The sequence below is a fragment of the Dermacentor silvarum genome, chromosome 10 (genome assembly GCF_013339745.2).
Source record: "Dermacentor silvarum isolate Dsil-2018 chromosome 10, BIME_Dsil_1.4, whole genome shotgun sequence".
NCBI lineage: Eukaryota > Metazoa > Arthropoda > Arachnida > Ixodida > Ixodidae > Dermacentor > Dermacentor silvarum.
In genome coordinates, this window is record NC_051163.1 from 631331 (window position 1) to 646754 (window position 15424).

Below are 15424 nucleotides of genomic sequence, written 5' to 3' on the forward strand. Positions count from 1 at the left end.
TTTCAGTAGCATGCGAATCGTATTCATTAGTGATCGCACCATTATAACCACTTGCCGATCCTGTTCAGTCAATTCACCGGCAGGAGATGCCCAGGATGGTCGACTTCCATCGGCGTGCAGCGATTCTGCTGGTGGTTGCCGCTTCGGCAACGCAGGCCAGGCTTCGGTGTCCGTATTCTTCCCGGTGCCCTTGTCCTTTGTAGGCCTTTCTGATGTCAATGGCCTGGGTGGCAGTGGAGGAGGTGACTGTGGGCATGGCATACGCATCACCGACGCAGAAGCTTTTCTTGAAGAACGTCGGCGACGGGAGCGTCGCTTCCTGATTTTAGCGGCGGCTTCTCGATGAGAGGAATGATCTCTTGCCATCTCTTTTAAGATAGCCATTTCCTTCTTAATCTTGGGGCAGTCTTTCGATGAGGCCTCGTGAGATCCGTGGCAGTTTGGACATTTCATGACAGTGGCGGCACATTTATCCGCGGCATGTGGTTCAGCGCAGCGGGGGCACACTGTCTCGTTCTCACAGACGCTGCTCACGTGTCCGATCTTCATGCATTTGCGGCACTGTAGAGGCTTCGGAATAAAAGGCCGGACAGGATGCCGAAAGTGGCCTACCTTAACGTGAGACCGGAGGCAGTTGCCCTTGAAAACAATCTTCACGCAACGTGAGTTGCCCAGGCGGTAGACATCAACAATAACGTCCCGATCACTCGCTGCTTTAACCAGAACCGGCAAGTCATTGTTGAGGATGGCCAAGTCTACATCATATCATACATCACCAGTGATGACATCAGAGCCCAGTGGTATGTGAGAGCGCACCTGCATGCCATCAAGATCTGTTACCTTGCGTAGGGTGCTAAGAGCACCCGCATGCAGAATATCAACCGCCAGTACATTTTTGCGGGTGTTCACTCTAATGTCCGTGATTTCATTTGGCACCACGGTCTCCAGCAGCATCGAGACAGATTGCCTGTTAAGCCGCTTCATGTTACTGTTGGGTATCACAGGCATAAACAGAAGGGTGTTGGCGTCGGAGTTCCGCATGGGTTCAACAGTTTGCGTACTGGAGGACGAAGAGGACCTGGTGTTCCTTCTCTTCGCCTTGCGGCTCCGCACAAGTTCGAAGCCTTCGTCGTCGGAAGGGTCCTCGCTGCTGAGCGAGTAGATATGGGTGCCTTCGCTGTCGCTGTCAGTGTGGAGCCCGATCCGCTTCCTAGAGGCGGCCGTCGCTGACGCCGCCGGATCCGGCAGACGCCCTGGGCGGTCCACGTCCATCGCCACCGAACGCCTGATCGATACACTGGAGATTTCACAAAGATAGCCAGAGGTGATGATGATGATGATGATGATGATATCCTCAGCACATGGCTCTTACCCACTCCGGGGGATTGGCCAAGAATTGGGCACCTGAACTTTTAGATACGGTTTTTGAAACTACTGTTACAGTGCAATTTAGTAATCAGAACAGACAGAATAATTTTCCTATACTGCACTTTTTATAATATAAATGTCGTGCTATATCTCTAGTTGTAAAAGTATGTATTTAAAATTTTATTCGTTTAGTTGATTGAATGAAACTACAAACGGCATCAAACACGTCCCTGTGACTAAAGCCGAATACCGAGGCACCGAAAGAGAGTGCTATTTCTGATGTTAAATTTACCCTAATTTAGCGAGCGGAATTTCAAGAAGTCTTTTTCTTTGTAATTTATACCGGCGACATATTAAAAAGTAGTGTTCTATGGTTTCTATTTCTATACAGAATGGACACAGCGGTGATATCGCCAGACCAGCCCTGTGTAAATATAGGTTTAATGGCGGGACGCGGCAGCGTAATTTTGTGATTATTACTTCTGATTGTCTTGATGGATACCAATGTATTTTCCACGGAAATTTTAGGTGTTGAAATTCAGTCCATGATTTTATTGTTTCAATTATATCTCTACGAATTGAAAAATTCCGATAACCGAGAGGTATAAAAACAACACTCCGCCAAGAGACACTTCGTCGTCTTCATCCACTTCGTCGTCGTCTTCGTCGTCTCCATCACTTTCTTCGAAAGTGGACCATGTTCTTATGTACGTCGAAGAGCTTTGGAGGAAAAGCTCGTTGGCGGGCTGGTTGCATGGTTGTGATTCAAGATTACCAATCCAGCTCGCCTGGATGAGGACAGAGAAATAAAATGACAGCGCTGTGTACGTGTTATTTTCCTTCTCTGTCCTCGCAAAGTGGTGCTGCAATTTAGAGCTCAGCTCTGAGGCGCCCGTTCCTGGGATGAGCTTCGCAATCCCACGGCGCAACCGCGCGAACGCGCTCGTGTCACTGCTCGCACATTCGTCGTCGTCTTCTTCCACAGCTGGCTCATTGGCGTCCCTCGCCGTAAGCGCGCAAACGCGCTCGTGCCACTGGCCACGCGTTCGTCGTCTTCTTCTACAGTTGGTTAGTTGGCGTTCGTCGCCACAACCGCGCGAGTGCGCTCGTGCACTCGTCACGCGTTCGTTGTCGTCTTCTTCGACAGCTGGTTCGTTGGCGTCCCTCACCGTAAAGCCCCAACCAGACGTACGCGTTGGAAAGCGTCCGCATACGCCGCGCTCACTCGGCATCTCTATAAATCCAGAAATGGATTTATTGCCTCTATAAATCCAGAAATGAAAACACGTATGTAGAGCTGCGCTCAAATTTCGCATAAGCGAGTATCGTACTCATCAGACATTTGTAATCGGAGGTCAAACTCCCTTAAAGTTTCGAGCGCTGCTTTCTGAAGACTGTTTTGGGGTCTAAGCGCCGTGGCGTTTTGGGGTCTAAGCGCCAGCGCCGTTAGTGAGCTGCTGCACGATGACGCCATACATGATGACCGATCCGAGCGTGTTCATGTAGAACCGGTCGTCCAGATCGAACAAATTGAGCACGGTAAGCGCGAACGCCTCGCCCAACGAGGCGCAGCGCCGTGGTATTTTGACTGCGCCGCACACGGGGCAGCGCCGCGAGTTAATGCGGTTGCTATATCCAGAGCCCAGCGTTGTCGCCATCCTTCGGGCCTCGGCGTGCACCACGCTCAGCCGGTTCGAGAGCAGCACGTACACCGAGAGCAGGTAGGGGTTGCGGGGAGGCGGGTGCCGTATGACCACAAAGCTTTTCGGTGAAGCTGCGCGACAGGAAACAGCTGGGACGAAGGACGTTAGAAGGCGCAGCGCTCGCTAGGTGTTTCCACAATAATACACGTGAGGCAGCTGAGCAGAAATACGCTCAGTGCTGTGTTCCCATTCTGGCCAGCATCGCAGACAAGCTACGTAGCCACCTAAGCAGAGAGCTTTGAAACTGTTTAATGGAATGCGTCTGGAACCGCCTGGAAGACGATGAGAAGGCTGAATGGATGGATGAATGCTATGAGCGTCCCCATTGAAAGGGGGTGGTGGGTTGCGGGACCACGTTGCGTGGCCACGTTACGGGTGTCCCGCGGTCTTCAGGGTCATCCATTGCTCACTCTAGTCGGCTGTGTCTGGGTGGTGTCAGGAAAGGCTCACATGGTTTTAAGCGAAACGCGTCTTGGTCACAGTTGCTGGGATGTAGTGTCTTTTGAGGTATTGAGGGACTTTCTCTAGCCGTGTGCTTTTAAGCTGAAGCACACGGGCAAAGAATTCACACCTTGTTGAGAATGTCAACCAACAGAGCTCCTGTGTCCTGCGTACAAAGATTTACTTTGTGTCCTTTGAAATGTGTCGTCCGGGACAACTGTGGGATCGAAGAACTATGCTGAACCAAGTGGCCCAATAAAATCTAATACCCGTACCCGCGAACGATTATGCGCTAGCACTCAGTGTCATGAAGAGTAACTGTAAACAATATGCGATGAAAGTGTAGAATCCTTTGTCACTAGTTGGACATTGTGCGCATGCCTCACTTTCATTGATACCTTTTTCTTGTCGATCGGTGTATCGGCGCCAGACATACACTTCACGCTATTGCCGAACATCTATGCTTGTTAATTATAAAATAAAACATGCAAATTGGAACATTAAGGCGTGTAGGAGAATCGACGTACAATCGATAACTACATGATTGAGCTTACCAAGCTTCAACAATACTTTTTCGCAGGATGTGCAGAATGTGTACGCCCGATAATTAGAAATACCTCGTAGAGCAAAACCCTCATCGACTGGTTGTACAATTGCTCACTTGAACTAATGATCTGCATGGTTTCAAGTGGGCGACCTACATGCTCTTGACGACCCTACTTTGTTCGTTTTCATTTGGTATTTGCCTCACCACGGCCATGAATCTGAGATTTGAGCCTTTGAGCATCGTGCCATTGATCAACTTTTCAGTCGATACATACTTGAAGTGTTGCGGGTTCAGGACTCTAAATTTAATGCCCGGTCACTTTACGAAGTTTATCGGCGCACAGAAGGTACTCCCGCTCATCGCTTTAACAAACGCGTAGGGGTGATCGAAGCCACTGAGTAAGCTTGGAGGTAAACTGTTTGTTTTTGACGAGTAGCTGATAAAGCCTGACATGGGAGCTCTGTCATCGGCTTTCATCATTCGCTCGCACAAACATTTTCTTCGTTTTCTTTGTTTTTCTTGTTACCGTAATCCGCTCATGTTGCGCAGCTTACTAGCACTGGTATATTTGCGCTATATGCATCTTGTAACAAGCTATAAGGTGCCACAAGGCCTGTACACAAGTGGTTGAGGGCAACGCACACCATTAGAGTTCATTGACCGTACGAGACCGTCTTTTTATAGCAGAGACAGAACTTATTGTAACATTCGTCACAGTTCTGTTTTCTTTTATTAGACTTACTTCACCATTACCTTTCTTGAAGCACGCCTTCTCTTTTTCTATTACAGCTACTCACCTTTTAATCAGCAGTGAAGAATGACGCGACGTTTTGAAGCATTTCTTTCACCTTTGCATCCATACTGCTGTAGATTCGGCCATAGTAAACAACGCTGTGTCGGCACCAAGCTTGAATTTCCATTTTAGGGAGTAAAAGAAGTGTGTACAGAGACTTTCAAAGTTGAGCGTACGTGGTTACTGTATTTGCAAAGAAGCTTTTATCGCGTCACAATAAAAGTCGTGCAGATTACAGAACCAGCCATATCAACGGTCGGTGGAGAGAGCCAACATCCTCAAGGTGGTCTGCTTTAGTCTGCAGGGACCATCCATTGACTTTTACACATACTCAAAGTCGTGTGCTTTACTTTGGCATGTACCATACCTTGACCTTCCTTCGAACACCCTCAAGGTGGCGTGCATTCCTTTACATAAACAATCCTTTGATTTTCTTTTCACTTTATTTTTTTAACAATAGACACTAACAGGGACGACCCGTCGTTCCCAATGAAAAAAAAAAAAAATCGCGAAGACAAAGATACAAGAAGAAGGAACAAATAAGCAGCAGGAACAAGAAATAAAGTAACACAGGTAACAACTATCACAGCTTCGCAGAATCTAGTGTCCGTCTCCGTTTTGTCGCCGGGCATGGTCGTCGGAACATCTGGCCGTTGGCTCGAATCCATAGGTTGGCGACTGTAATAGCAAAAAGTGCAGCAGAGTACGTCAGCTAACCACGATAAGCGGAACGAAATAATTAAGGGTAGTAAACTTTTCTTCTGTCCGAAACGTATGGTGGAGGATGTGCTGCCATTAACCAGTTACGAGTGATCGTATTACAGCGCGGTACCTAATTAACGAGACATGTAAGGGTATCCTAGGGGCTCAATCTTTTTAATGTTTGTACAACTGAAACACTCCTACTTTATTTGATGAAAGTGTGGCTGACAGGGCACATTATGTTGGTTTCTATGGATTAAAAATAGTATGCGTGCCTTCATGCTATATTTAGCTGCCATAGGTAGCCAAATAATAAACGAGGGTTCCCTTTTTGGGCAATGCAGTACATTTGACGTACTTTCACAATCACTTATGGTTTCCGCTAGCAAAAAAGTTTCCATATTTTGCGTTCGCCTTTGAATTCTCCCGTTGAGATTTCATTTGTTGAAGATAAAGAACGCCTCTGGTTCTGAAAGCCCATAGGTACAGTTGGCCTCAAAAATTTGGGGACCGCAGGACGTGAGAAAACGTTGAATTTCGGAGCATTTAGCGAGTGTAGCCAGTAAAACAGTACAACACTGTGTTTCTTGCATATACTATTACAAGCTGGAAATACGAATAATACTCTGTGTACATGCCCAGACTGCGGAAATTTCCATCTTTTTTTTTTTTTTTTAGATTCTGTGGTCCGTAAGTGTTTCACAAATAACTATAACAATAACTTATAACAATATAACAATAACTGCGGTCACCACGACTATACAGAGAAAATATGCATTGCACCATGCATAGGCGTACCGTGCTTTGTGCCGTGTAGCACGGAGCATGCGCCGTGCAAGGTGCGCACGTCGTAGCTGCCGTCATCGCGCATGTTATACCAGAAGGCAGCCGAGCCCTGCAAAAAGAGACGTGCGTACATAAGTGGTGATTTCAATTTTTTTGTCTTGTTTCATTACAACCTGATTCAACAAGATTGACTTCGTAAATATGCACAGCAAGGCACAGTATTATGTTAGAAAAGGTGGCCGTGGCTCGTACGTTTTACGCTAACAGCAAATAGTGACCTCGCAGTACTGCGACCTGCCACTGTAGCTCAGTGGCTATGACGTCGCGCTGATGAGCGCGAGGTCACGGGTTCGGTCCCCGCAACGCAGGCCACATTTCGAGAATGGCGAAATGCAAGAATGCTCGCGTACGGCGCTTTGGGCACACATCAAAGAACCGCTATTGGTCAAATATAACCCGAAACCCCACACTGCGGCGTCCCTTAGAACACACTTTTGCAATTTCTGGACCTTAAATTACACACTTCACTCTAATTTTGACGTGAAATGACTATAAAATTTTGAAGAGGAGGTCTCTTGCTAAATTAGACCGCATTTACGCCTACTAAATGTAACATAAATTAGACATGCAAGCTCGCTAATACGTGAGTAAATGTAACTTGCGCACTTGGTTGCGTCATTTCGGTGCTCTCTTTCCCATACGGCATTCTGCAGCGCGCACAAGACGTTTCCTGTTCTCCGCTGTGAATAACGTTCCTGATGCAGCCTACGAGACCTTCCGAAGGCGTAATTATTCTTTGGCGAGTACTCTTGCCCCGTCACGTGAAACGTGTAATGCCTTGTATCTGCAAACTAATGCATTGTTTGTGAAGTTCAGACATGTAGTCGTTATACTAGTGTAAATGTACACGATCAGTAATTTTATAAGCGATAAGGGCCAATTGAAAAAATTTAAAGAGAATACCCAGAGAGATACATAGGACTCCATAGAAAATGCACGGGGAAGCTTATAGTAGGGCTGGGCCAACTTGAAATTTGGCGGTAGAAGCAGTTTAGTACACAACATAGAGGTGACTCGGAATGTAGATCAAAGGTATGAGCACCTTTTATTTTTCTTGAGTGGTGACGGCGGTCATCCCAAAGACACACGCACACACACTTTTGTTTTGATCGGCGGTCTTGGTCGGCGGCATACATTCGCGTGGAGGACTACCGCCACCTCGGGGAGCCGGAGGAAACTAAACACGCGTGACGGGACTGCCACCCGGTGGAAAGGAGATACACGCGACGAGGCCACCACGCCGGAAAAGCAGAGGGAAATTAAGCCCGCAAGGGCTTGGGACTACTATAAAGAGAGGGCGGTGCGAGCATATACATGGCCGACGCGGGTTGCAGCTAGGGTGGCAAATATTTGAGAAACTCCTATTATCTACTTGAGCGTCTATTGATTTTGAAAACGGTGCCTATTGATGACTAATCTACTGAAAATGAACATCCAAGTGATGAGACGTATAAGCTTTTGCATAGAATGAAGCAATGTTGCATCAAATTCGGGAGCTGAGTTTTTGGACACGCAGATATGTTGACAGACACGAAAAATGCATAGAACCCTAGCCATAGACATCTTCACTGTAATTTGGGGGTGGACCAACATAAATGCGGGGGTGAGCAAACCTGAAATTTGGGGGTCGGGTGGGCAAACTGAAATTGGGAGTTGGGCTAACTTAAAATTTGGGTGCGAGCCAATTTGACATTTAGATGTAGGCAAACTTATATTTGGGATGACCCAACTTGAAATTTGGGACGGGCAGACAGAAATTTTGGGGAGGGCAAACTTAAAGTTTGCATGTGGGCCAACATAAATTTAGGAGTGGGTCCAAATGAAATGTGGAGGCGAGCCAACTTCAATTTTGGAGTGGAAGAACTTAAAATTTGGTTTTCCACAACTAAAATGTGGGGTTGGGCCAACTTGAAATTTGAAGGTGGACCTACTTGAACTTAAGGGTGGGCCAACTTTAGATTTGGGAATGGGCAGACTGAAATTTGAGGGTGGGCCAGCTTGAAATTTGGAGGTGGGGCCAACCTAAATTTGGGGTGGACCAACTTGAAATTTGCATGGTGGCCAACTTAACTTTAGGGGTGGGTCAACCTAAAGTTTGGGGGTTGAGGTTGATTGAACGAAAATGTGGGGTGTGGGCCAACTTAGATTTGGGGGTGGACCAATTTGATTTCGAGGTGGGTCAACTTGAAATTCGGGGTTGGCACAACTGCAATGTGGGGTTGGGCCAATTTGAAATTTCGGGGTGAACCTAGTTGAATTTGTGGTATGCCAACTTGAGATTTCGGGTAGCCCAATGTCTAACTGAACGCTGCTGAGCGTCCTTCGAGTTATGAACTCCTCGCAGCCAAGCGAGCACATTGAGATGCTTGACGCATTTTCATTAGACCTTACCGAGGCATGGTTGGAACGTAGGGGAGATCTTGCGTGGACAAGAAACGCGTGTATAACACAGGCACGCGAGAGCAACAGCGAGCGTGACATGGCCCCGCGGCGACGCACTCAGCCCTCACGCAACACCTCACGCGCTACTGAGGCAGCTGGCGTACCCTTTCGCCCGCTCTGCTTCGTCGAGGTGCGCTCGTGTCCGATTATCTGGCTCAATGGGTACGATCACTTTGAAGGGGCCGGGTACGGCAAGAAAATTTGAAAATTGTCTGCTAAAGCCTAAGCATCTGTTGCCACCATGGGTAAACGTACATAAGCTAGGAAAAGCAAGTGAGCAAAAGTAAGCAACAGCGAAGTCACAGCCGAGCCAAACAATGCTTATGCATTAGGAGACAATTCTCAGAATTTCTGTAGCCTTTTTCTGAGTACTGTTACAGTTCTAGTACACTCTAGTACTGTGAAATAATCAGGCAATACAACATCCGCGAAGGAAGCGCAGTCTCGTGGAGTATAAAGACACTTAGAAACACCCTACATCCGTGTCTCTGTTATTATTCACGGCCGATGGTAATATGACAAGTAATAGCTTTCGCCACAGACGCCAAGAAAAAAACTGCTGGCTCTCCTGTAATCGAGAGTAGATGTAAGCATGAAATGGCTACCGGCATAGCAGATTGCTGCCGCGACTCAGGCCTGAAAGCTTACTGAGCCGAAATGAATCTGTTTTGAACTGAACCTCGTTGCAAGAGTTGTCTCGGCCAAACAGCCATCCGCGCCGCACCGGACGCTGCCGGCCATCTCTCGAAGGCGCCGGTGCAAAACCCGCACCGCGGAACTCATGGACTGCTGGCGTTGAAAAGAGCACAGGAAACCCTGTCTCAGTAGAGAGTTTTAGAATAGGGGCCCCAAAAGTTTGGGGCCCCGAAGAGCTTTGCGGGTGTTAGCGTTGGGGCATGCAGGAGTGAAGAGTTTTAGAATAGGGCTTTGAGTTGCGAATAGCGTCTTGCGCTTGCAGCGCCACTACGGTGTCAAAGAAAAATTATTATAAATATTAAAATAAACTATAACATTTCATGATAAGAGTAATTTTGGCTTTCGTGGTCTTGCGTTTAATTACAATTGAGAGGTTATTCGATTAGCAGCAAGCGATTTGTTGCGCTTAATTTTGAGTAACCAGCTTCACGTGCCTTCACCAGCCAAGATAATCCACGTTAGGCCTACGAGCCAAGAAATCGACATTCGAATTCGGAATCAGCAGCGTCTAATGAATCAATCTTCATTACAAACGTTAGTTGAGAGAAAGCGATAACCACAGTCACTTCTCCTAGCTTACGAACTTCACGCGTTACCACGAATCGAGCCATTTGGCACTCGCTTCGAGCCGTCGCTTCGATGGGTGCCGCCATGTTTGTTGACACGAAGCTTTTGGGGCAGCTTTTGGGGCTCCCGCTAAATCAGTGAAATAGCGTGCCCAACGCAAAACCCAAACGCAGTCTGCGTCTCGCGCATGCGCAGTGGTGTCGACGCTATTTCTTTGGGGCCCCCAAACGTTTGGGGCCCCTATTCTAAAAATCTCTAGTATCAAAAGATGACAACGCATGATGCGGCGCACTGTATCTGCCCTTTGAAAGTTGTTATTGGAAATTACAACTAAAAGTTGAGCGTACAAGAAGTTACAGCTTGAGTGATATTCTGAACAAACATTAGGAAGAAATCGGAAGCAATAATTTTTTTTTTGTAATTTGTTTGGGCAGTAACTAGCGTATGTAATGCGGTATAAAGGTTTGGGGGACAGAGACCACATTTTCTGAACTTTTGACTGGTTGCCCGGATGATCTCGTTTTGTTCTCGCAGCGATGTTCTCGTTTCAGTGCCCGGATGAAGGTCACTTCACTCGCTGCTGCTGCAGCGATTTCTCCCACTTGCGTTCTGACAGCGAGTGTCCGCGGTCATCGAGTGTGATGTGTTCATGTTTGCCTTTGCGCGCTGACACCATCCTTAATAATTTAGTTAGCAAGCGAATGCTTACAAGGGGACGTTCTGCTGCGGCGGCTACTGCGGCCGCGCGAGCCCTGTCTTGAATACGATCTGCGATGCGGACAGTGTAGGCGTCTACGTGCACCGAAGACTGATAGCGTCGTGTGTGAGATAGCACCCATACGCTTGCAAGTCATCCGCGTTCACGAAATTAAACTTCACTGCAGCTTTATCTTTTTTTTATTGTTTCGGTTTGATTTGCAGCATGGAATGAAGGAGACTTGCCAGACATGCTTATATACGATGTCACAGCTCACGTTAGACGAGCTGTTCAACGAAAAGAAAAAAAGATAAAAGACACTGCGCTATATACTATTTTAAGACATACGGTGTTCAATCGTCCAATCTTAGACGACAGAGCACCGCAGGTCTTATAATCGTATCTTGCATCGTGTTTTTTTTTTTTACGTTGAACAGCTTGACTAACGTTAGGTATTGAGCCAGTGGCCGCCTCTATATTCTTTGAAAAAGCACAACGATGGGGTTCCACCACGCCTTCGCGCTTCCGTCCTTGTGTGTTTAGTGTATCACTACTTTCCAGCAAGCAAGCGCACTGTATAGGTACGTGAACCAACTCTTTTCGAATTTTCAGCTTTTTCGTTCTTTGCAATACGGGTGTTTCTTTTCTTGCAGCAGAACTTTACAAAAGGCATTCGCAAACATCACTTCGGTTTACATCATGAGGAGCCTTATGTTCTACGCGGTTCCAAGCAATTCTTCCAAGCTATTCTTCTGTGTATAGGTACGTAGCACATTTCTTTTGCGTCCGGTCTGCGCCATGCAATTGCACATTCATGGAATTCTGTTACCTTAAAATGTAACGCTTTGCCAAAAGAAGAAATACGCGCTAGATGCGGCGATTATTTCAAGCTCAAAATAGTTTTGAAAATGTGATAGGAAGAAAATGCAAGTAGCGTTATGAAAAAAAAACTCTGTGCTTTCACAGTACGCAAATGTAAAAGAAAAAGAATACCACAGAGTTTGTGCAGCTGACTACGATCTTTGCTATAACATATTATAGTTGATGGTAAATGTAATGCTACATCACGCCTTTCTCTGAAGAGCATTTCTCAGCTCTGCTGTTTTCTATTCAGTTAGGAGACCTTTGACAAATTTCCAGATAAACGAATGTTCTCTTCTATGAGTCCGGGTGTGTTGCAAACATTTTCTTACGACCTTTTTGCCACGTAAAATAGACTGATCAATCGACTCTTACCATTCGAGGAGAGACGCCGGCCTTGGCGTAGGGGAACACAGTCGAACCTCCCAAACTCACGTCTGAAAGCTGTTACGGTGAAAAACAAAAAAGGGCGATTTGTTACGGCAGCACAGTTATAACGTTATACACAGTTATAACGACCATCAAAAGGCGAGGACCGCCGTCGAGAAAGAGTAGAAAGAGAAGCGACAATCGAAAAAAAATTAAGTATTGTTTACTACTTCTGGTAGATACGGTCCATCAAATGGAACATTACAACAGTCATTAAGGAAGTGATTACCAATAGTAGGACGAGGAATGTCGCTGCAGCCAACCTTTCGACAAGGGGACTTGTCCTAATCAAGGGAGCAACTGTTTTCTTTACCAGCGTTTTTATGTACGCGTAGTTCACTCTCCCCACCCTCACTGCTCTCCCCCGCCGTTCCTCTCCCCCCTTCCCCCCAAAAAAGGGTAGCGAATGACCGAGCTAAGACTGTGCGTTGGCTAGAAGCCCCTCTTTTTATCTTCGCGTTTTGAGAAATCAGGTATTCGCTTTTAGGGATGAACAGGGTCAAGCGGTTAAAAACACCAAAGTACCATTTTCATCATTAGTACTTCGGTGCTCTTCATAAGTTGTATTTCACGGCTCGTTAGGTCTTATCTAGCTATTGAAAGCTACGTTAAAAAGAAACATGGAAGGGCGTCATTACAGTCCGCACTGCCACAAAGGTGAAATTTTTAATGTGGTGTAAGACTGGAACATTCTTTTTAACTACGAATGCTAAACTCGACGAAAGCAGACAGCAAAACCGCTAAATACGAAATAATTCTACATTTCACAAGCACTGAAATGTATTTCAGATAACAGAGTTTGAGTTTGTAAACTTCTTACCGTAAACTTCTTAGCGATAAACTTCTACCATTACGCATTACTTGGTTACAGGAGCCGCGTTCGGCAGCCGCATATCCGCTAGCGACATCTTGTGACACTTTGTCCAACTACAATGCATTTAAATCACGTTTGTCTTTGGTGATTGTTCTCGTCGAAGCAAACCCATAAAAGGACGGAGCTTTAACGACTATGAAAATATAACCAATGTCTTACACCGTTAGTTCAGTAGAATACGGTAGGTCATTGCACTATTCGGTTTGTGTGCGCCTTGGTAATAAATTCTGCGTCCAGAGATGTCGCCACCATTGTGGCCGCTATCGGGTTACCGAAGCCACCATTGTGGCTTCGGTAACCCGATATTGCGCGAACGGTGATACGTTTACGGGGAAACTAAATTCTCTATTATATAGTTTGGCTCGGAAACATGCCGCAGTTAAGTAAATGTGTTTGACTGCCGTTGTCTAGGCGAGATCTTTGAAAGCCGTAAATTCTCAGCCGCAATGCTGTCTTTTTTTCATACTGTAAGGAAAAGCAAGCAAGAAAGAAAAATACTCTGCCGAGACTGCGAGAAAGTGAACCGAGCGGCACTCTTTTTGCGCCACGATTCACGCATGTCAAGCAGTGCGAGGCTGGTTGCCGTAAACTCACGTAAAACATGAAGGTGGCGACGCGGTCTCCAGACTTCTTATCCTCTTCGTCTACTTCTTCTTGCTGCGTGAACCGGGTGGAAAGAACAGAAGATTTGAGACCAAAAAGAACAACAGAACAGAAGAAAAAAAACATGAACCATTCCACTCTGTGAGGGTGGATGACCAGCGAAGTAGTTTCACACAAGACACAGACGTGACAAATAAATTTGAACAAAGGTACGAACACATTTATTGCCCTCATCGGTGCTCCCCGTGACGAAACAGAACATGACGTGATCAAGTTCGTAGGCAAAGAGCTACGCGCCTACGAAGAGCAACGGCAGGAACGGCAACGAGAATGTCAGCGGTGGCGGCGGGCGGGAATCACCACCCATGACGATCGTGCCCAAAACGCTAAGCGCATGCCGCAAGCCAGACAAGAAGACGAACGTCGCGGGGCAGAGAACGCATCACTAAGACGCAGGTACATTCGCGTGGACGACTATCGCTGTGTCGAGGAGCCTGAGGAAACTGTACACGCGCGACGGGACCGCCACTCGGCGGAAAGTAGGCACGCGCGACGGGACCGTTACCCCGGGAGAGCGGAAGGAAACTACCCTTACAAAAATGAGTTTAGACTGTCTGTAGAATGTCTACAGACTTCTTCTAGACAACTTTGCCTTTCTATAGATTTGTTCTTTTGTTGATAAATAATCTATAGACTGTCTATAGACAAAAGTTGATAGGATTTTTATTTCTTTTTGTCTACTCACGTTCTATAGACAGTCTATAGAAAGAAGTCAATAAGGTGTTTGTTTCTTCTTGTCTACTTGCTCTCTATAGACTATCTATAGAAAGAAGTCGATACAGACTCTATTCTTGTTCATTCATTGTCTATAGGCTGTCTATAGACAAAAGTTGATAGGATTTTTATTTCTTTTTGTCTACTCACATTCTATAGACAGTCTATAGAAAGAAGTCAATAAGGTGTTTGTTTCTTCTTGTCTACTTGCTCTCTATAGACTATCTATAGAAAGAAGTCGATACAGACTCTATTTATTCTTGTTCATTCATTGTCTATAGACTGTCTATAGATAAAAGTTAATAAGATTTTTATTACTTTTTGTCTACTCCCATTCTATAGTCGGTCTACAGAAAAAGGTCGATAAGATGTCTGTTTATTTTTGTCTACTTCCTCTCTATAGACTATCTATAGCAAAAAGTCGATACAGTTTCTATTTATTCTTGCCCATTCATTGTCTATAGACTGTCTATAGACAAAAGTTAATAACATTTTTATTTCTTTTTGTCTACTCCCATTCCATAGTCGGTCTACAGAAAAAAGTCGATAAGATGTTTGCTTATTTTTGTCTACTTCCTCTCTATAGACAACCTATAGAAAAAAATTCGATACGGTCTCTATTTATTCTTGTCCATTCATTGTCTATAGACTGCCTATACACAAAAGTTAATAAGATTTTTATTTCTTTTTGTCTACTGCCATTATATAGTCGGTCTACAGAAAGAAGTCGATAAGTTGTTTGTTTCTTATTGTGATCTTCCACCCTATAGACTACGTAGAGACCAAAGTCGATAGCGTGTCTATTTATTGTTGTTCATCCTGTGTCTAAGGACTGTCTATAGGCGACAGTCGATAAGGTGTTGATTATTTTGTATACGCCCGGTTTATAGATTTTCTATAGGCGAAAGTTGATAAGGTGTCTACTTTTTTTATCTATTCCCCGTCTATAAATTTAGTCTTGACAAAAGTCGTTAAATTGTATTTTTTGTCTATATTAGCGGTCTATACGCCGTTTATATGCAAATTTTTTTCTGTTTGCTATTTCTGTAGCCGATTGCCAGTTTATAGAATGTCTACAGAG

At 45.6% G+C, this 15424-nt stretch overlaps 1 protein-coding gene across 1 annotated transcript in view; it reads right to left on the bottom strand.

Moving 5' to 3' along the window:
- Nucleotides 1–5276: 5276 nt before the first annotated feature.
- LOC119431274 (prolyl 4-hydroxylase subunit alpha-2-like) overlaps nt 5277–15424 on the bottom strand; it is a 58901-nt gene continuing 48753 nt past the window's right edge. The window contains exons 10-13 of the mRNA XM_037698743.2: nt 13561–13623; nt 12039–12107; nt 6353–6449; nt 5277–5530 (exon numbers count right to left, since the gene is read on the bottom strand). Of these exons, the coding sequence (XP_037554671.1) occupies nt 5436–5530; nt 6353–6449; nt 12039–12107; nt 13561–13623 (324 nt within the window). The 3' untranslated portion in view covers nt 5277–5435. The remainder of the gene's footprint in view (nt 5531–6352; nt 6450–12038; nt 12108–13560; nt 13624–15424) is intronic.